The 22025-nt window shown below is 46.4% G+C and overlaps 1 protein-coding gene across 10 annotated transcripts in view; it reads right to left on the bottom strand.

The window, feature by feature from the left end:
• Positions 1 to 2719: 2719 nt before the first annotated feature.
• The window catches only part of FAM219A (family with sequence similarity 219 member A), a 46652-nt gene continuing 27346 nt past the window's right edge, over positions 2720 to 22025 (bottom strand). For 2 of the 10 annotated variants that reach the window (XM_081152248.1, XM_081152250.1), the window contains exons 2-6: positions 10682 to 10730; positions 7601 to 7703; positions 7287 to 7367; positions 6597 to 6651; positions 2720 to 5584 (exon numbers count right to left, since the gene is read on the bottom strand). In XM_081152248.1, the coding sequence (XP_081008374.1) occupies positions 5426 to 5584; positions 6597 to 6651; positions 7287 to 7367; positions 7601 to 7703; positions 10682 to 10730 (447 nt within the window). In that variant the 3' untranslated portion in view covers positions 2720 to 5425. Of the gene's footprint in view, positions 5585 to 6596; positions 6652 to 7286; positions 7368 to 7600; positions 7704 to 10630; positions 10731 to 16417; positions 16575 to 22025 lie in introns of those variants that run through there. The other 8 variants (XM_081152242.1, XM_081152245.1, XM_081152249.1 and 5 more) reach the window with 5 other exon arrangements.

Genomic DNA, 22025 nt, shown 5'->3' with positions numbered 1-22025 from the left:
ACAAGAATGATAATATTAGTAAAATTTTATAAATAATCTAAACTTCCAATAATATATGATTTCTTAAATATATTTTGGTACATTCATAAAATACCATAGTCATTAAAATGATAAAATATGTTTGACAAGGAAAATGACCTGATATATGGTTATATAAAAAAAACAATATTCAGCCCGGCTGGGCATGGCTCAGTGGTTAAGCATCGGCCTAGGATCCAGGCGATCAGGGTTCGATTCCCGGTCAGGGCACATGCCTGGTTGTAGGCTTGATCAATGACTCTCCCCTCATTGATGTTTCCATCTCTCTCTCTCCCTCTCCTTTCCTCTCTCTGAAATCAATAAAGATATATTTTTTAAAAAAATATTCAAAATATTAGTATACAATATGATACCATTTTCATAAAAATATTTGCTTCCTAAAAGGGCATATAATAATAAATTAACAGTGGTTATTTTGGGTAGTAAGATTATAGGCTTTTTTTTCTTTGTGCCTCTTTGAGTTATCCCCATTTTCTGCATTGAGAATATATTTACTTTATAATTATAAAAATTATTATTATTTTTAATCCTCATCTGAGGATATTTTCTCCATTGCTTTTCAGAGAGACAGAGACATCGATGTGAGATTAGACACATTGATTGGTTGCCTCCCGTACATGGGATCAACTCTGCAACAGAGGTACATACCCTTGGCCGGAATCGAACCCAGGACCCTTCAGTCCACAGGCTGACACTCTAACCATTGAGGAAAACTGGCCAGGGCAATAAAAATTATTTTTAAAATTCCTGCCTATAATTAGGACTTTCAGTCAAGATGGAGGATATGTGAACTATAATTGAAAATATACCTATAAAAAAAATTCTTTTTTATCCAACAAATTCCCTTTTTCGCTGCCACAGTCTCTCCTCATCTCCCACATACACTCTCCTCCCTCCTCCTCTACCATCTTTCTTGGCTTCTTTCCCTCAGCTCCAGCCTCTCCAGTCTCCTGCCACTGTAGCCAGCATGGCATAACTCACAATCTAACCATGACACTCATAGATTAGAAAACCTGGAGCATTACATCCTTGTTTCTCAACACAGCCTGAGGCCCTTTGTGGCCTGCAGGCTCTTCTCTTACCATTGGGGCTAGCTCTTCCCTCTGCTTCAGCAGTTCTCAGTTCCTGGTGGGTCCCTGTCCCCAGACTGCCCTTTCTTAGGACTGTCTTCTGCTGGAAGCCTCTTCCCCCTGGATCGTTTAGTAGACCTGCCCTAAAGTCCCAGGAATGCTCTCCCCTTTCCAGCTCTTGTACCAGTGCCCATGCCTTTGCTGGTGCATTTCCACACAGGACAACCCTACTTTGTTCACTTGTTTGTTGAGAGCTCCTGAAAGGCAGGGCCTGGCCCTTCATTGTTATATCCATATTGTTATATCCACATGTAGATCCCCAACAAAGTTTGTTGGATGGTGTGCACAAATAAATTCCCTTAGGCAGTTACAATTAGACTCACAGATCTCTCCATTTTGTGCAAGCTGCACAGATACAGGGAGGCTGTGATACACATGCATAAAACATGCCTATTGGACCTTTTCTGGCATATCCCACAGGCAGCCTCGGGACCTGTGTGCTTTCTGATCAGTCTGCCTGGAATCCTGTTCTTTTAGCTCTTCACGTAGCTCTCATCTAGGTCCTTTGTCTAGGTCCTCTACGACCTCTCTATTTAAGTAGCTCTCTCTGGTTACTTTCCATTTCCATTACCCTGTTTATTTCCTTTATAGCATTTTGGATAATTTAGAAAAGTCTTCTTTGATTCTTAATTATTATCTAACTCTTTATATTTCCTACCCTGGTACAGTAGGGTACCATGAAGGCAGGATCTGGTACTATTTTATATATCATTGTAAATTTCACACCTAGGCAAAAGAATAAAACACACATGCAAAGCTACAAAATAATTACAAACCTAATGACAACCACACGCTGCCCGTCATCCAGACATGCATGGCCATACACACTGGCCTGACTCTGCCCCCACCCCCACCCCCACCCCCAACCTCTACTTACCGGGGTCACAAATTTGTTGACTTCCCAGGCCCTCAGAGGTGGGTCCCTATAGACCTTCTTGATGGAGTTAGGAGCCCTGTAGGAGTCACTGTAGGTGCTGATGGGGGTCTTGGTCTTTCGGGAGAAGAGGAACATAGTGGGGTCTAGGGAAAGCCGTGGTGGGCTCTACCTACCAAGGGCTCCTGCAAACCATCAGTGATCACCCCCTCCCCCAGATCGCCCACACCTCCACCCCGGCAGGTGCCTTAGCTGCTGCGATCCTATTCTATGGAGGATCTTTCAACTTCCCTCTCCCACAGCCTTCCTGCTCCTACCCCACCCTGCTTCCCTCTCCAGGTTGGGCACTGCCCATTATGATATCACCTGGCTTAGTCCCAGCCCTGGGGAAGTGAGGAAGTCCAATTCTCTTCCTACTCTCAGCCTCTTTCTCCCTCAAGCCTCTCAAAATAGCCCAATTTCTAAGAGTTCAGAGCGCCTCTGAAGATCTAGGCCAAGCTTCTCACTTTGATGAAGAGAAATGGAGGTTCCAAGGGGTCATGCAGCAAGTCAGTGGCAGGCCTGGCCGGGGAACCCACAAGTGGAGGTAGAGTGAAATGTGCATTCAGAGGATCAGTTTTCTCCCTTTCCCAGCCCACCTGCCCCTTGCCCACACCCCAGGTAGGGAGCTGAGGCTGGCTTGTTTGATGCTTTTAATATCATTATTTGTGTTACACGATACACAATCAAGGATGATGGTCAATACTGCAATGGAAATGTTAAAAAAAATATTATACACAGCTCATGTCTTCCACACACCTTCCTGGAAATAAATTAGTGAGCGCGGAGAAACCTGACTGGGTGGCAGCCAGAGCTGAGGGTAGAGGGAGTGTTAAGGCAGTATCTACAGGGGGAAGGGTGGCAGGGGCAAGCTAAGGCCTCAATCCCTCCCCTCCATCCTCCCAGACAGGGGAGGAGGGAACCATACACTCCCTAGTCCCAGAAGGTGCTGGCTGCCAGCCTCCTACCTCTCTCCACCACTCATTTACTGCCTCAGTCGGAAGCCCTTTCCTGCCAGGGAACTAGGTATGTCCTGTGGGGAGGGAGCTATTCCCTGGTTCCTCAGGGCCAAAGGGGTTCAGCAGTGGGCCATAGTCACACAGCAAATCAGCAGCAAAGGTAGTAGTCTAAATGAGCCCTGGTGGGGGCCCTGCCTGGAAATGAGGAGGTACTCAAAGGGTGTTCTCAAAGGGTGAGTCAAGGAGCCCAGGGTGGTGGGAGGCTTGGTAGTAGGAGGCTTGGCTCTGGGGCCCAGATGACAGGGTGTAGGAATCCGACCACAGTGGGAGAGACAGGCACAGACAGGGGCTGGTATGGGCCTGTGGGCCCTGCAGGTACCGTCTCTGTCCTTGCCTCCATTTGGCATTTTCCCATCACCTAACCAGGGTCCCTGTACTAGAGGAGGTAGGAGTGGGTTGGAGGAATTGAGGGTGGAGAGCTGCACCTCAGCACTTTGGAGCTGGCAGCCCCAGGTTGTGGTGCAGGGAGAGCTGCTACCCTTCCTAAGCTAGCAGCCTGACTCCTCATTACCCTCTCCCCATTCCAGCTCCCACTTCCCAGGAATGGAATCCAGGGAATAATAGGCTGTGAGGTGGCAGCATGGAAGAATGGGGGGTATACACCCTGGCCCTGGGATATGGAGTTTGTGGGGCATAGACCTGAGCAGTCTTAGGCTACCTGTGCTTTCATTTTTCTTCACACGGGAGCAGGTCTATACTGTCCAGTCCCAGGGGAGGACCTTGGTCACCTTTTCCCTTTTGACTTTCTTCATCAGCTTTTCTGGCATCTTCCTCACCCCAGCAACAGCAGTGGATGTTGCAGTAAACACATTCTGACTCACAGACACCCCATATAACTAAATACATACACAATATATACCAACATATACAATATATACTCACACACACATACACCTTCATACACACACACATACTTACTCCCAAATAGATCTGCATGCACTCAGACATACACAGGTGCCATAGAAACCTCCCCCTTTTTTCACACAGACATACAACTCAGGAAGCCTCCTAGGTGTATCTCTATACATGGAGACCTCCAGATATACCTCCACAGAAATTCCTATGAAAAAATTCCTTCAGAACCTTAACAATAATTTCAGATGCTGCTCATTTTACAGTTGAAGCCCAGGGAATGCAAGTGGCTTATTGAAAACCACAGGGGCAGTGCCAGAGCTAGGACTAGAACCCAGGCTTCTGACTCCCAGTCCAGGGCTCTCAGTCCACTGCACTGCTGAACAGCCTCTCACAGTGTTAACAGATCACACAGTCACTTCCTCACCATCTATGACAGAAATAGACATCTAGAAAGACAGGCCCACTGCAGAGACAGACACACATCCTGACAACCTCAGACACACACGCATTCTGCCATGCTCTCCCTACCATACACATGCAGTCACAGTATTCTCCTAAGCTTGCTTCCTTGATGGTTCTTACTGGGAAGAAGGATCTGTAATCTTGGCCTGGAGTGAGATGGGAATAGGGCATTCAAGGCCAGGCTTATCTCCTGCATCCAGCCTGGGCCAGAGACCAATGAACAGAGGCTGTGTGTGTGTGTGTGTGTGTGTGTGTGGTGGTTGGCAGAGAGATACATTGGTTAGGGGCAGATGAGGACAGATGATACCATCCCAACCATCCCAAACTCTGGCGCGTTTCTAAGGCCCACCTTACCCTCAACTCAGACAATAAGGAAGGAAGGGGTGAATGGGGCAAAGAGGAGGAAGAAGGCAGTGATCCAATAGGTGGGGGACAACCCACTGGGCAACTTTGTCAGGGTTCCCTTCTGGAGATGGGGGGAGAAATGCAAATAGGTAATGGGCAGGCAGGGAGTGCTGGAGGGAGCCCCAAGGTGCTGGGCCCTGCCCCCACTGCCCTGGGCCTTTCTTCCTCAGAGCCCCTTTTCTCATTGGGCTGGGGGGTTCATGGCTTCGCTGGGGTGGGGCCAAGCCCCTGGCTTTGTGATCCCTTCCCCCACTCATTACTGTTGGCCTCCCTGCTGTCCAGGCCCCCACTCTCCCACTGGACTGCAGCTTTGGGGAGAACGACAAGGTGCTGGGCAAATTCCCTCAAGTAACCGAACAAATAGCCCCTTCCCCTCCTCAGCCCCTGGGGTGGAGGGAGACCCGGTTTTGGTTTCTCCGGCTCTATGAACACACAGAGGTACACGTCCTACCATAGGAGGAAGCAATGACTTTTACGAGGTTGGCGGCTGTAGGGGACGCAGGGCCAGGGGTCAGGCAGAAGAGCTGGGGAGGGGTTAGCCCCTGCCCTGTCTAACCTGGCCCATGGTGGCCCAGCTCCTTCGGTTGCAGAGGCCCCACTGGCTACTGAATGTGGCAGGCAGTGGAGGATGTGGCCTGGCAGCACATGCAGGTGGGGTTCACGGACTTGGGGGGAATGAGGTCCAGGTCCTCATCGTCAGGGATCTCGTCTAACCGGTAGCCATCCTTCAGCAGCTGGATGTTCAAATCTTGGTTGATCTGCTGTAGACAAAGGGGAGGGAGGTCAGGCTCAGGGCCATCCAAAGGCACCACCCACAGCCTGGCTGCATCCCCAGGCCTTCTCCCAGATCTGTCCTATCCCAGGTCTCTCCAGAAACCCCTGACTTCACCCCTAATTCAGTTCTGGCCTCATTTTCTTTACAGGCACTTCCTTGTGAGTCTTTGCCCCATGACAGACCCCACCCCATTCTAAGGGCAATTTCCCACCTCAGGTCCTACTTCTATTAGGGCCCTGCCCCTATTTCAGGCCCACCTCCATAAAGTGTTGCCTGTTTTTCACATTGCATTCTAAAGGTTTTTTGCTTTATTTATTTATTTATTTTTTATTTTATTTATGTATTTATTTATTTATTTATTTATTTATTTATTTATTTAAATATATCTTTATTGATTTCAGAGAGAGGAAAGGAGAGGGAGAGAGAGAGCTAGAAACATCAATGATGAGAGAGTCATTGATCTGCTGCAGCCCACAACCCGGGCATGTGCCCTGACTGGGAATCGAACCCTGATCGCCTGGATCCTAGGTCGATGTTTAACCACTGAGCCACGCCCGGCCGGGCATGTTTTTGTTTTTTTTAAATATACCTTTATTGCTTTCAGAGAGAGGAAAGGAGAGGGAGAGAGAGAGAGAAACATCAATGATGAGAGAGTCATTGATCGAGCCTGCAACAGGGGCATGTGCCCTGACTGGGAATCAAACCACAATCGCCTGGATCCCAGGTCGAAGCTCAACCGCTGAGCCACGCCCGGCTGGGCTACATTGCATTCTATTTAAGTGACAACTCTGGGCTCAAGTCCCACACCTAAACCCGGATCCCCTAACTTGAGGCCAGGGTCTAACCGCGTCATCTTTTTCCAGGCCACCCCCCATTTAGGCCCTACCCCTACAGGGGTTCTGCCCAGCTTTGCCCATAGCTCCCCTCAGGTGTGATTTGGCATTGGCCCCATCCCTTCTTGGAGGGGTATGTCTAGGGTGGGAAGGGTGGGGCCTCACCTCAGCGGAGGAGTAGCCAGAGGAGGAATATCTGGACATGTCAAAGTCATCATCGCTGGCCATGGAGGAAAGAAGACAGAGGGAAGTGATTCCTGGAAATTAAATAGAAAACTCCAGCCCCTCCCCCATCAGTCAATATCCCACCTTTCTCCCACACTTCCACATAAATAGCACGATCTAAATGAAAAGTACTTGCTGTGCAAATGCAGCTTTAAGATAGATTCCCTAGCCCCACCTTTTAAAATAAATTGCCACCCTTACCCTTCTGAGTAGAGATGCTATTCCTTTTCCTCCAACTCTCTGCTTTTTATATAGGCTCAAATCACTCTGGCTTGTTGGGTTTTCCCAAAGTCCAGGTCTAGCCAGATGTCTTCCCAGGAGCAGGGCTGCTCCCTTGCAGGGGGCAGGGTATTGAGTATCAAATCAGGGCCCATTCTCAGGGCAGCCATTGGATCAGTTGTCCCAGGACAGCAGCAGACTGCGTCAGTCCCATTTTCCTCTCTCTCTCTGCTCTTCCCTACCTCCACGTAAAAAATTCCATTCCCTGGAGGCTTCACCCTTGGAGAGCTCCTGGCTGTCTGAGGAATATCCCGATTCTGACAATATAACAGGTGTGGCCTGTACAGTCCACTTGTATGTTCACACAGGTTCCTGTGGCTTGCCCAGTGGCCCCAACATCCCCGTACACACCTGTCAGTGTCAAGGGCTACCAGTGGCTTCTCGTCTGGGCTCTGGTCAAGCGAGGAATAGCCTTTATTGGGAACGACCAGCCTGGGTGGAGAATTTGGGGAATTGGATTGGCAACTGGAGCACACAAGCCTGGCAAGGAGCTGGGTTGGGCCCTGCCCCACCACTTCCCTTCCCCCACCCCCTTGGAGCCTGTTGAGATTCTCTCCTCTCAGAGAGGAATTAGGCCTGAGGAAGGAGGGAAGAGGGGAAGGCTCAGGACCAGCAGAGACAGATGCTGACTGGTAGGGTCCAGGTGGGAGTGGAGGGGCCTCTACCTTGTCCGGGCCATGACATTGTTCTTCTTGGGTTGCTGGATGACAGGGCTACCCATACTGCCATTCTTCAGGGAGCCCTTCCGGGCCAGCTCCCGTTGCTTCTCTGCAGGGGAACATGGGAAGGAAGCTGTGTCCTGCCCCCAGGACCACCCTACCTTACTGCTTGGGGCAGCCTAGGCTGGGCCTCCATTGGGAAATCCTTTGCTTCTCTAGGAACTGTGGCAGGGCTCCTAACTCCAGGCCCTGCTGCTCGGTGGAGACAGTACTTGGCCCTGCACAACCTGAGACAGTGTGGGACAACAGGAGGAAGCTGACCCCTGTCTTCCAGGAGCTGTACTCTCATGTGGAACAGTTAGTGTGTGCTTGATGCCAGAGAAAGGCTAGAGAGGGAGAGACAGAGCAGAAGGATGGAGCCATCAGGGCTCCCTACAGATGACATCTTGAGCTGGAGAGAGCAGGGCATTCTAGGAAGAAGAAATAGTGTATACGAAAATGCATATAGAAGTTAGAACAGTAAGTATGGATCTGGATGGGATGGAGAGGTAAAGATGGAGGGAGGACAGGTTGAAAAAGTAGGATACATTTATTCAGTCATTTATTAACAACATTTATGTCACCAATCCCAGGTCCTGTGCTAAGGGGCTGGGAGCTCCCTCTGATTACAAACTAAGGGCATGACCTTGAATGCCAGAGAGAGGGGTTTGGGATTAATGTGGAAGGAAGGAAGGAAAAGGAGCCACCAAAGGTTGTGGAGTAGGAGTGGCCGAATGGGGCTGGCAGGGTAAGGGGCGAGAGGCTGGGGGAGTCCCTCTGGCTATACCTCTGACTCCTCTGCCAGCCTCTTGAGTTCTCCGAGGCTCCAGAACCTACCAGATTCATGGGGCTGGCCACCAGGTGGCTACTGTCTGGTGTGTGGCACTGTTACCAGTAGCCAGTAATCTGCCTGGGCCCTGGATGGAGGACTGTCTACCCTTTTCTACTCATCTTAAGTAAAGTTCTGATGTAGGGTAAGAGACTGGTGGAGAGGGATGCTAGGAAAAAGCTCTCATAAAATAACCACAGGTTCTGGAGAGGAAGGATAATTGGTCATTTCCAGCTACTGTGACTCTGGAATTTCCCTGACTGTCATGTCTCTGACTCGTCTCCAGGTCACTGACCCTCTTTTCTTTTCCTCTGCTCATCTGACTCCTTTCAGTTTTTCCCGGTCTCTTTTTGGCAGGCAGCAGCTACCATTACCACGCCAAACCTCTAGGGGGTGCAATTTGCCTTAAAATTCCTGGAGGTGGTGGTGGTTTTTTCCTTAGTACTGCTGGGACAAGGTTGTGAATTTTAATGAGGAGCTTTGGTGGTAATGTAATGGAAAGGGAAAAAAAATGTTATTTTAAAAGCATGTTTGAATTGTTTGAAAGTGAAAAAATACAAACAATAAACTGGCAAAACCAAACTACAGTCTACTATGCAACCATTTAAAAGGATGAAATCATTCTCTATATACTGACATTGGAAGGGGCTCCAAGACATTAAGTGGAAAACAAAACAAAAAAAGTTTCAGAAAATGTGTACAGTATGATACCACTTATGTTAAAATAAAAAAAAAAGTTAAAAAAAAAAAGCTTGGAATGATTATCTTGGGAGGAGAATGTGATGGGGAGAGTAAAAGAAGTTATACTTGTTAAAACACTTGTATTGTTTTTTTAAAAAATGTATCTTTATTAATTTCAGAGAGAGGAAGGGAGAGGGAGAGGGGAGATAGAAAGATGAGAGAGTCATTGATCGGCTGAAGCCTGCAACCCGGGCATGTGCCCCGACCGGGAATCGAACCCTGATCTCCTGGATCCTAGGTTGATGCTCAACCGCTGAGCCACACCCGGCTGGGCAACACTTGTATTGTTAAATTAAACAATAATATACAAAACTTGCTGTACTTTGAGTCTGGTATCTTTGGAAGAGGAACAGATTCCACTAAGAGAGCTGTTCTCTTGTTTAGAAAAACAGCCTGAGGGGTTCTCTAGCTGTGGTCTGGAAGGAGAAAAGCAAGGTTAAAAAAAATTATTTTTTAAAATAAAAGAACAGAACTCTGTGAAAAGGAGTCCTGGCAGCTGCAGTGGGAGAAGGTTTAGAATAGATGGGTAAGGGCTCTTACGGCTGCTGAGGGGTCCACTATTTGGTGGGTAGCTGGAGCCTGAGGAGAAATGGATGGCAGAGGGGTTTTACAGGATAGTGATGGCCTGTATCTAATTGTAAACTCTTTCCTGGATGTTCTGTGTTGTAATTTCTCTTCATAAAACCAAATTTTTAGTAAAAGTCTACTATATGAAGCAGCCTTAGGTGAACAAAACTTTGGTTCCTGAAGGGAGAGGAGCAGTGTTCGGCCTAGGGTGAAGTGAGAATAGCAGCTGAAGGAGCTATGGGCAGTGGCTGGGAGCCAAGTGATTTCAAAGAGCAGGCCGTAGCATAAACTGACCAGAGTGGACATGAGAAAAACCCCAAGGGAAAGGTCACCCTGGAAAGGGAGAGAGATATTTAAGTTTACTAAAAAAAACCCCAAAAACCAAAAACCAAGAAAAACTCCCCAACCAGGAGCCCACCAGGCCGAGATCTCCAGATGGGATGAGGAAGGAATGGGGCTCAGCTTCTAGGCTTTGGAATCCTCATTCTTTCTACCTCTCAGATATAGCAACTGACACCCACCTCTAAGACAGCTTCTCCCCATACTGGTTCAGTATTGAATGGGACTTCCAACCCTCTTTCTGGGGTTCCATGCTTTTATCCCTGCAACTATCCCCTGGAATAAGTGGAGCCATCTTGGCCTCAGAGATGCCTCCTAGAGTTTTCAGTCCTGCAGAGAACTGTAACTTCCCTCTTTGCCTTGCAGGAAATAAGGTACCTGGCAGTGCCAATGACTTGGTGGCTTGAGTCTTGGAATCATTTAGCCTGAGTTGGTTTATTTGTGGCACCTCATTGCAGACCCAGCCCCAGAGTACCTTGTCCACTCCCCACCTCTCTCTCACCTCCCCCGGACCCACTCACCCAGCTTCACTTGGAGCGGGGATGGTTTGTAATTCATGGCTACTGACTCACCCTCCCGGGCATCACAGTCTCCGTCTGAGATGGAGGTGGCAGTTGGGTCCTGGCAGGGAGAAAGTAGAAAGACAGGGAGTTGTTAGGAAGTGAACACAGGGGCTGCTCTGAGCCCTGAAGCTGGCCTTCCCATCTGTCCCCTGGGTCTCTGAGGGCATTTGCTCCTGGCAGCAGTCAGGAGATTCAGGGAGGGAGAGGAAGACCCTGAACTGGATAGAAGAGTCAAGGATCTCGGCCTCACTTACACTCACCTGGGTGTCTATCTGCAATGTCCTCTGTAATCCAGCCTTCCTAGAAAGCCCACTGCAATTCTTTAAGCCCACAGGACCTCCTTCTCCAACCTCCAATACCAGTTGCCTACTCCTCAGGGCCCTTCCCATGTACTTGTTTGGAAAGATCTTTCTAGGTTTGTGAGTTTAAATCTGCATTAAGGTCAGAGTAGGTGCCCCCTAAGACAGACCTTCTCCCTCCATTTCTCCTAGCACTGGACAAGTCCCTTCACAGGACCCAGAGAACTGACTGGCCAAGCCAGGCCACACTTCAAGGCTGCAGCCACTGAACAAAAAAAGAGTTCTCATGAAGACTTCTCTATTTCACAGATGAGCCCTAAATATGTCTTCTGGGAAAGCCTGAAAGGTTGGCTGGGTATGGTAGATGAGAAGACAAATACCGACAAATCAGCTGACAGTCAGTTAGTCCTGTGCTGCTCGCTCATTAATCTAGCCCCACTCTTCCCTCCAAAACACCACAAACCTCTGCTACAAGATCCAGGGCCCTGGCCCAACCTGCCTCAGTCAGTTGGAAGGGGCTGGAGTCATTTGCATTCTCCATGAGAAACTGATGACTCATTGATATGAGTGCTGCCATCCAAGGTGTCTGTCTAAGACTACAGAGTCTGAGGACTGCAGAGTGGATCCAAGGCAGTGCCTGTTCTGCCTCTAAAGCTGCAGAGAGCAGACAGATAGGTAGGTAGAATGCTCCAGTAATGGACCCTCACTGACAGGCCCAGAGATCTGAGTGGCTGCTGGTGACTCAGCAAGGGAATGATATATACCCATTATGGTGGCTTCTGTTCCCTTTAGAATGAGGCAGTAGAAATGAAAACATGCTTGTCACTAAGGGGAGAGGGAAAAGTCTAGAATATTTGGGAGGGAAATCCTGACCTTATCTGTGTTCCTTTAAGCCACCTAGAGTACAAGGCCCTGGGTGGGCTGTGTTGCTACAGTGGTTTGCAAGTTCCTGAGGCAGAACCTGGGCTTCTGTCTCTGCTCTGACCCCCAACACTTAGCTATGATTGAGGAGGAGAGGGCAGGAGGCTCTGCTCAGAAAAGGTTGGCTGCTGCAGTGGCTATATCTCAGGAAACTTCCCATGCAACACACCTTTCCAGTCCTTCATCCTTTGCCTCCCTGGCTCAGCTCCTCCTTGGGAGACTTCTTACCGACAGCACTTGTTCCCTGAAGCCTTGGAGAAGCAGGCCTCTAGTGGCCCTTACATGCCTCTCTGCAGCCAAAACAGCCTTGCAGGTGCTATCTGTAGGAGACATGGAGACCTGACAGCTGGGCTCTCCTTACACCACAGGGAGGGCTCACTCCAAAAGCAACCTGAAGGGAGATTCTCAAAGGGTAAAGCCCATAAAGGTCCCTGTGGGACCCTACCAGGGGAGCATTGGCACATTTCTAATTTCCTTAGTCACATTACTTATTCTGTAGCATTTGTTACATGTCATACATACCACATCCATTTGGGAATGGTTCCCTTCACTGGCTTTTAGGACACTCATTTCTATCTCATTCCACAGCCCTTTGTTTACTCTGCAGGGTCCTGACCTCAGCCCTCCTCTCTCTCTTTGGGGAACCCTGATATCTCCTAGAGTTTGCATTAACATGTTTACACTGGTGCCTTTCAATCATGCATCTTCTCCAAACCCTCCACCCCATCCATCCCAGTGTTAAGCCTCACAGTCCTTTCCCTGGGCTGACTTTTAAAACACAAGCCCTCAGGCATTTGGGGCTAACTTTTTCCTCCCCAGTACAGATGAGTTCATCAGTTTTTTCACTCAGGCAGAAGGTACTTGGCAGCAATGATAACATTGCAGGAAGGATGGGGCCTGACTGGGGGCTGGGAAGCTGTTGAGCAACTCTGGTCACAGGGACCTACATGTGGTCCTCAAGGCCACTGGGCAGGTCCTGGTGCCATTTGATCCCTGAGTGAAACTGCCAGTCCTTTTAGGTCATGAGCCAGGGTGCAAAGTCCTAGACCAAGAGGTCACATGCAAAGCCCACCATTCAGCATCTTCCTGTCACTGTCCATGACAGAAGCCCATCTTAGTGGCAAGAACAAAGATCTCTGGCACTGTGCCTGCAAACTCAAGCCTTTACTGTGGGCTTCCTGTATGTCCTTCCTGAGAAATGCAGCCAATACACTACGATCATCACATGGAAATGTAATCAGGGAGATTAAATGTGAAATATTCATGAATATAAGTATCAGAGACGAATCCAGGCAGAAGGAAGCATCTGGCTCCAAGAAATCAGGGAGAATTTAAAATGCCCCCAAGGACATCTGACAGGAGTTAGATCCGGGAACTAGAGCGGGGATTAGCAAGATTATTAATAAACACTCAGCAGAGACAGACATTGAAATTTATCTCTAATAGCAACCCATGTTTCTGCAACCCTTCAAATTCTCTACCGACTACAGAAATGATTAATAGCCCTGTCTTACTGTTTCTGGGACAGGATATATAGGCTAATGGCCAGTGCAGAGCCAATATAACTAGAGGAAGGCAAAAGTGCAAGAAGAATCTTTAGACTTTGTCTAGTCCAGTGATTTTCATTAAACTGTGTTCCCTAACCCTGTGTTCTCAGGAGGGGCTGAGTGCAAGAAGGGACCAATGGGAGGGGGTCTGGCTTCTCTTAAACCAGAGTAGATCTACTTTTATTTCATTTACATATCAGCCTTTCCACAGGATTTTGGTTGGAGAAAGTGTTCTGTTGCTTTTAAAAAAGGTTAAAATCCATTGATTTAATCCAATCTGGTCTTTAAAAAATGTTTTATTATAGAAATTATTAAACTTACACAAAAGTAGAGAAAACAATATAGTGAGATTCTGGGTAATTATCTCCAGCTTCAACAAATATCAACTTATCAACCCATTCTTTTTATAAATCCCAGCTCCTCCATTTACTAGCTGTGTGATCTGGGCTTAAGTTTCCACATCTTTAAAATGGGACTAATACTAATACCTATGACAAAGGTTCTTGTGAGGCTAAAATTAGTTAATAAATGCAAGCACTTAGAATAGTATTCAGTATAGTACATGCTGAGCACTCTATCTGTCCTAACCCACATAATCGTGGATAGTGTGCCCTGGGAGTGACTGGCCCACAGCTGCAGCCCTGGCACCACACAGGTTGGTGCCTAGCTTATGTGGGGAAATATCTGTGGAAAAGATGTTCTCTCCACAGGGTGAGCAGGGGCCTGACCAACAGGGCATTCTGACTCCTCTTCTCTCCCTACTCCACTATGCTGCAATTTCCCCTCACTTATTTGATACTGGCATGCCTAGGGCTCATAAAGATAAATAGAATATAGGTCCACCCTTAAGGAGCTCCCATTAATCATCAATAAAGGTAACAAGAGCCATAGAAAAGTAGAAGGAAAGTGACAAAGGGAGGGTGATCAGGGAAAACTTCACAGAGGAAGCCACTTTAAAAGATCTCAAAACATTAGTTCACCAGTTAGCTTAAGATAAAGGAGAAAGGACATTCAGGAAACATCTGCAAAGGCTCAGAAGCATAAAACTACCATTACATATTCACGGAAAAGTCAGTATTTTGTTTTAGTTGAAACCTAGAAGATATGATAAAAAGTGGCAGGAAATAAAGTCATGAGGTCAGGAGGGCTCAGATGGTAGTGGAAGATAGGCCTTGGTTTTGTTTTTTACTCAGAAGATATGGAGAACCAATGGAGTCTTAAGCAGGAGAGTAACATGATCAGATCTGAGATGTAGAAGGACCTTCTGATAGCCACGTAGAAGATGGATGGCAGGGGAATGAGACTGGAGGTAAGGGTAATCAGGAAACTATTGCAACAGTGTCAACAAAAGATGGCAGGGACTTGCACTAAGCAGAAGCAGAAGATAAAAGGACAGAAAGGAGGGTGTTAAAGAGCATAAAATTGGCAGACTTTTGAGATAAAATGTAGAAGGAGTCCAGACATTCTGTTTTCTGCCTGGAGTAATTGGGAAAGGGGTACTAATTAGCAAGACAGACAATGAAGGAGGAGGCACAGCTACTCTACCAGGAAAAATGAGATGAGTTCAGTTTGGGACATGTTGAGTTTTAAATTCTCTCTCTCTCTCTCTCTCAAATTAATTTTTTTTTAAAAAAAATATATCTTTATTGATTTCAGAGAGAGGAAAGGAGAGGGAGAGAGAGAGATAGAAACATCAATGATGAGTCATTGATTGAGCCCGCAACCCGGGCATGTGCCCTGACCAGGAATCGAACCCTGATCGCCTGGATCTTAGGTCGATGCTCAACCGCTGAGCCACGCCTGGCCGGGCTCAAATTAATTTTAAAAAAAACCTATATCCTCAGGCGAGGATTTTAAAAAAAGTATCTCTTGGACATTGGATTATATCATTAGTCAGTAGCATTTGCCGTTTGGGATCTCAGGAAAGAGGTATAGGCTGGTGGTGATGGAAGCCACAAAGGGGAATAGGCCATCTCAGAGAGATTGAGGAGAGTGATAAAAGACAAGAATCAAGGATGGGACTCTGGGGCATATCCACTTTAGGGAATGAGTGGAAGAATGAGTAGAAGCAGAAAGATGAGATGTAGGAAAATATCTAGGAAGCCACTTAAGTGGAGTTCTAAGATAGAAGAAATTGATAGTGTCAAACAGATGGATCCATAAGATAAAGACAATATTTAGAAGTGAGAAAGTCATAGATGACCTCAGCAAGCACAGTTTTAATTGAAGGGTAGGAACAGAGTCCAGATAACAGGGGATTTAGGAGGAAATAGGAGATAAAGGAGTAGAAATGGAACACAGGCTATTCTTTCAAGGAGCCAGACTGAGAAGTGAAGAAATGAGAATGAATAATGGCCAGAAGAGGCTCTGGAGTTGAAGGATTTCTTTGGAGCTAAGGAACACCATTGTGCTGGACTGAGGGGAAGGAAGCTGGGTAGAAAAGATGTTTGATGAGAAATAGTCTTTGAGGAGTCAATAGGAGATGGAACCAGAACCTTGGACCAGAGGAGGAAGGCTCCTTACTGAAATGGAAGGGAGGTGAAGATGGGTGGGAGATGCAGATAACATGGAGGCAGAAAGATGGGTAGAAAGTTGAGGAAGTTCATTCCTAAAAGCCTAGTTAGGTAAAGGAAGGAGTTGAATACTACAGGGATGGAAAAAGAGGGATACTTGGTGGCTGGCCAGGAGTGGAAGGAGATCAGACTAGCTGGGCTCCCAGCTACAAATTCTCATCTTTCACCCACCCTTGATGTTGACGCCAGGACAAAGGTGCTCTCCGTGGTGCTGAACAATTGTGCCTTTGTCTTGTGGAGTGAGCATGGATGATTTAGGGTAGAGACATGATTCAATTTTAGCTTTCCCACAGGAAAGGCAACCACTGTCCTAGCTTCCAAGCATAACTCTCAGGAGGATGGAAATTGAAATGGATTTAGAACGAGGTATGAAGAGGCAGAGTGCTTGTATAAACATTTTCTAACCTTTCTTTGCTGAACACACATGAATTTTCCTCTAGTTTCAGGAGGGAGTTGGCGGAGGCAGTGCTGAGTTGTGAAATGCTGAAAGGCTACTTCTAGAATAGAGTCATGTGTATAGCCTGTTCAGTTCCCCTGGGCACAAGAAGGAAGCAGGACAGACCTAGAGCAGAAACAGGGCCAGGAAGACAGATAGTACTGATTAAGAAACAGGAAAGCAGGTAAGATCAGGAGCTCAGACCACTCTCTAACAGATGAGTGCAGCGTGATATGGTATCAAAGACCAACTCTGTTTCTGTCACAATTTGTCCAGAGGTAAGCTCTGAAAATACCTGGGGCTCTGGTCCCCCTGTTCAGGGTTATGCCACTCTCCCAAAACATCTTTGGCAGTGGATGGGGATAAGCATGTTTAGATATCATATTTTAGAGGGATATACAATGCCTTTATGTCCAATGTCCATGGCTGGGCAGAATCTTAATCTCCTGTCCAAGAATATACAGTAGCACTCTAGGCATTGGTTAGACCTCTCTACTTTCCTGCAGATGGCTGTTCATTCAGCCTCTATGGCATTCCCATCTGTCTTTGACTCCACAACTCAACATGAGAATCATTTGGACAATGACAGCTCTTACTCTGTGGTATGACCTGAAGTCCTGAGTCCTATTTCCTGAGTCCAATTGTTAGGCAGCTCCCACTTTTATTTCCCCTTCTCCAGGACTTCTCCAGGAGCTGCCTGCAGTGCTAGGTAATTGGCCAGGACTTGTATCCCTTTTGGACGTATTAAGAGTCTTAGTAGTCCCACTTATAGGAAAGGACAAAGACCTCTCACAGGGGTAAGGTCTCTGGGGGAGATCTGGAGGAGAATCATGGAAACATAAGGGAGGCAGTCTTTCCAAATGTTGTTAGTGGCCCTTACAAAGAGGGGAAGAAGAATAGAAAAGCTGGAGAAAACTATGTAAAGCCTGAATTTGGGAAAGGAGGCAGAGGATCCTGCCTAGCTCAGGGAGGCCTCTTTCATCAGTCTAAATCTCCCTAATCATCTAGACTTTTCTCTAAAAGACTCAATTCAAATAAAGTCAAAACACTGAACGTCCACTCTCTTTCCAGCTCTGGACTGGGTGCTGATAGCAGAATTCAGATGAGGAAAGCACTCTCTGTATACACCACACTTCTGCAGAGCATTTGGGACACAATAAAGTTTGCCAAAAAGAAGTAAAGAGGGTTCATATGCTTGGGTTAAAGTTTGAGAACTCAAATTGGCCCTGTAAGTAGCTGAGGATTTTCTGTGTCCTTAAACAGTTCCTAGGAGATAATTCACTACTAAAAACAAGCACCACCAAGCTGTAGTGTTTTTGTGGTGGCTGTTATTGTGAAAAACAAAGTGGAGGAGGGTGCTGCTGACCCCAGGCCTAGTAACAACCAACTGTAGCCACCACAAGTTTCATAGATCTATTATAAGGTAATATATGCTAAAACTTTAAAAAAGTTGTCTTTAGTTTCACCACATTGAGACAACCTGTTAATGCTCTAGTGTATTTGAATCTTGTGTGTACTAAAGTAGCAACACTCTGGGGTTTCCCTCTCTGGGAACTACTGCTCCTCCTGTCTTTGTGGACATGGAGGTGGGCCTCAGGTACCATGTTGGTTATATGTGGTCCCACCCCTGCTTGGACTAGGTGGAGCCAATTGGTCTCCCCAGAATTGGGAAGTGGGACTAAGGGGAGATATAAAACTCAAGACTGTGGATTAGGTAGCAGAGAAAGCCATTGGGCAGGGACACAAGAATAAAGCTGATGTTCAGAAAGAAGCAAACACAAGAGATAGGGAAGTGTTCCTTAGGTTTCAGGCTCTGGTTCTAGAATTTTCCCTACCCTCCCAAGGCTTGCCTACATGCCTGACATTAGACACTATGAGAAACCTGTGTCCCTATAGTCTAGTCTCCTTTGTAGTTTATCTAGATTGAGTTGGATTTTGTTCTTGTAACCAGAGAGTGCCAGCTAATACATGTACATAGAACAACATTTAAAGAAAATCACACTATATCTTATATTCTGTATTTTAAAAAATTAGTATTAGAAAATAATCAACTCTCCATATTTTTACATAATTTTGTAACCATCAGTTTAGTGGCTGCATAATATCCATAGAGGGGATATACAATAACTTTTTAACCATTCACTTATTTAGGACATTTGGGTTGTTTGCAAATTTCACTATAATAAATAAGGCTACCCTGAAATCCATATACATTTGCATTTAGGATAATTTCCTATATCAAGTAGAATTACTAAGTCAAAAATATGAGCATTTTAAAAATTCTTCTTACATATTGCCATACCGCATTCCCAAAGGATTGTTCCCATTTACAATGCCTTGAGTCATGACTGAGAGCTATAGCTGGTTTTTAATATTTTATTTTTCACTGTGTGTCAGGAAATTTCAGGTCACCACATCTATCCATTACCTTCCAAGAGAGCTCTGCTCCAGTCCTTATTTACCTGGTTCCCTCTGGGGATTCTTCTTTCAAAGAATATAGTTTCCTCTGCCAGACAAAATACTCCTGACTTGAGGCTACCGATTGAAAACATAAAGAGGGAAGACTTTGTTACACTGAAGCTTGAGAAAGGCTCTAAATGGAGCACCAGTACTCCCTTCTACCCTTCCACTCTCTCTAAAAATCAATGGAAAAAAATATCCTCCAGTGAGGATTAACAAAAAGCAAAACAGAAAAATAGATCAACAATAATGTTTTGTATATTTTACCACAATATGGGGGGGGGGAAGACTGATTGGCAGGACCTGAGGGAGGAGAAAATGGTGTGCGGGGGAGTGGTGGAGAGGAAGCAGTCCCTTCTCCTCTTTTTTATTCAGGTTCAGCCAATGTAGATTTCAGGAATGAAGCCTTTCATAGGAGAGGGGAAATAATTCTAAAATCAAGGGAGCTGGAGGGCCTGGGGGATTCTGGGTTGAGTTTCTGTAGGCTTTTACTTGGAGTGCCTCTAAGGCAGGGCCCAGAAGAGGGAAAGGAGGGAACCAGATGTTCAGGGCTAACAGAGCTTTAGGGAGAATTGTCCAGGTAATCTTTCCATTTCCTCCTAGGATGTGAATTCCAGTTCCCCAAGGTAAAAAAGGAGGCATAGGACACTGAGGAGAGATGCTACCCACAAATCAATAAAGGGCATTTTATTGGAGAATCCTTGAGTCTGGTCCTGAGCCCTGCAGATGGTAGGAAGCTAAAGCAAGAGAAATGTCAGCGGACACTGATGTTTGGTCTGAGCCAGACTGACTTATAGAACCTCGTCTAGGTCTTGGTCCCAAATCTCACTTGAGGATTTTGGTAATTTCAATTACTCAAGGAACTATGCCTTGCCTGCACTGGTTCATGAATCTTTTGGACTCCTTGATTTCCCAAGAAAGCAAAGTAACAGTCTGGCAGTCTCTGGGAAGCTTTCACAGAGCTGCCATCTCTGCTCTCTTTCCTTTGGCCTTGGAAGAATAAAGAGCTACTTGTCTGCAATGAACCATGGACCTGGAGGGCTGGTATCGAACAGCTTCTCCCCTCTATGGCATTTCTTGCTCCTGCCCTTCCTCTCCTTTTCAGCCTGTTCTAATTTTCTAACCTCCATTAATGCTGAACTCAGGAGAAAAAAGCAGAGGGCAGTACAAGAAAAGGAGACTAAGTCTCAGCCACCAAAATTCAGTTCTGGTCTTATGTTTTAGGGGCACTTATATTTTAGGCACTATAATGGGTGGTGTGGATACAAAGATAATATGATCTCTGCCCATGAAGAGCTCATAGACCAGTGAGTAGAGTAAATGAACAAGCAGATAATTTTAATAATGTGCCAAGTGCTAGAACAGAGGTTCGAATAGTGTAGGTATACAGGACAGAAGCACCTATCCCACCTTGGAAAATTAGGGAAGACTTTTTCAAAGAAAGCCGAGGCATGAAGGATGGGTAGAAGGTGGAAGAGAACCAGACGAACAAGAAAGGAATAGGGAGCAAAAGGAAAAGAAGGAAGCGAGGAGGAAGACATGCAGGACCATAGAGCAGGCAAAAGGAATAGCTCAGTTTTGCTAGAATGTTACATGGCAGGAGGTAAAATGGCAGGTGATGAGACCAGAACGGGAGGAAGGCTTAGTATCATGAAGGGCTTTATAAGTGATGTTCAGGGCTTTGGACTTTAACTGGAAACAATGGGGAGCTATTGAAGGATTTTCCGCCCGTTGTCAGATTTATATAGACAGATCACTCTGGGAGCCAGGTAGAGAGAATGGGAAGGAATGATTAAACTGTAGGCAGGGAGACCAGATAAGAGGCATAGCAAGAGGTGATAAAAGCTTGAAAAAGGCAGTCAGTGGAGTTGGAGAAAAGGGGATGGAGCAGAAAAACACATTGAAGTTAAACTGCCAGGGCTCAGTGGCTGATTGGATCTGGGTTTGAGGGTAAAGACCTAGGCAAAGATGACTCCCAGGTTTCCTCCTGGCTCAGGTGACTGGGTGAGTTGTGATGCCACTAAGAAAAAGAGAGAAACAGACATAAGAGCAAGTTCTAATGATTTTGTTTTGTGTAGGGGTATGTGTATGTTTACAGATATGAAGAGTCAGAGGAAAGAACTTGGGGAGCACCAGCACCAAAGGGTAGCAGAAGACTGACAGCTGTGGTCAGAGAGTTAGGGGACCAGGGAGAGGCTGGTGTCATGGGTGTCTGGGAAGGACAAGTTTTTGAGAAGGATAATGTAAGAGAAGGAGGAACCAGAACCAGAGCCCTGGAGGAGCACTTATATGATGGGAGAAACTAGAGGATGGTTGAGGGTAGGGGAAAGAGCCAGCAGAGAAGGACCAGATGTTTGAAGACATCAATTAAGAGAACTCAAGACAGTGTTTGTTCTCTGGTTTGCTGATATTTCAACAATTTTATTTTGTTCTCAACAGTTGTAGGTCTGATCCTTGGGAGGCCTGAGACTCCCCACAGAGAGAAGCCATCCAGTAGAGAAATCCAGCCATGGCCCAGAGATCATACCAGGTCTGCTATTTCTTAAGAAGTGTGGGCAAGGGTAGGCTGAAGGCAAGAGAGGGTGACCAGGGCCTGGCCAACCTCGAAGTAATAGCAGAGAGGTGAGTAGTTGCCCCCAATTCTGGCTGCACCACAGTCTTGGATCATCTACCTGGGGAGATGGCAAACAAGCAGCAAAGACCCTGGGTTTCTAATTCTTGGGGCAGGAGGCCTGTACAGACCTAACAGGAGTAGCCTAGGACAGAGTAGGACAGGGTGTATTGAGATGTTTCTAGAACCCAGAATACCTGTTCCACCAACTATAAGTATTCAGCAGAGGCTCAGCCTGGGAACCTACACTCTGAGTGATTATTATATAATGATCATGACTTTTCACTTTAAAAACCTTCGTCTGTAAAAACAAAGTAAAACTGAAAATCACTTGACTTCATTATGATTCCACACCCCCAGGTATAGTAATGGAGTCAGTAACTGCATGCCTCCACTTTGAGAAAAGTTAAGAACTATGCAGTTAGAGTTGGGGTGGATTCTAGTTCTTCTGTCTCCTGCATCCAAACACTAGAACCTATAGGTGAGTGGGCAGAGCACTGAGGTAC

Source organism: Miniopterus schreibersii, assembly GCF_964146895.1.
Source record: "Miniopterus schreibersii genome assembly, chromosome: 11".
Classification (NCBI taxonomy): domain Eukaryota; kingdom Metazoa; phylum Chordata; class Mammalia; order Chiroptera; family Miniopteridae; genus Miniopterus; species Miniopterus schreibersii.
Note: the sequence above shows the minus strand (reverse complement) of the source record. Positions and strands in the feature narration are given on the sequence as shown.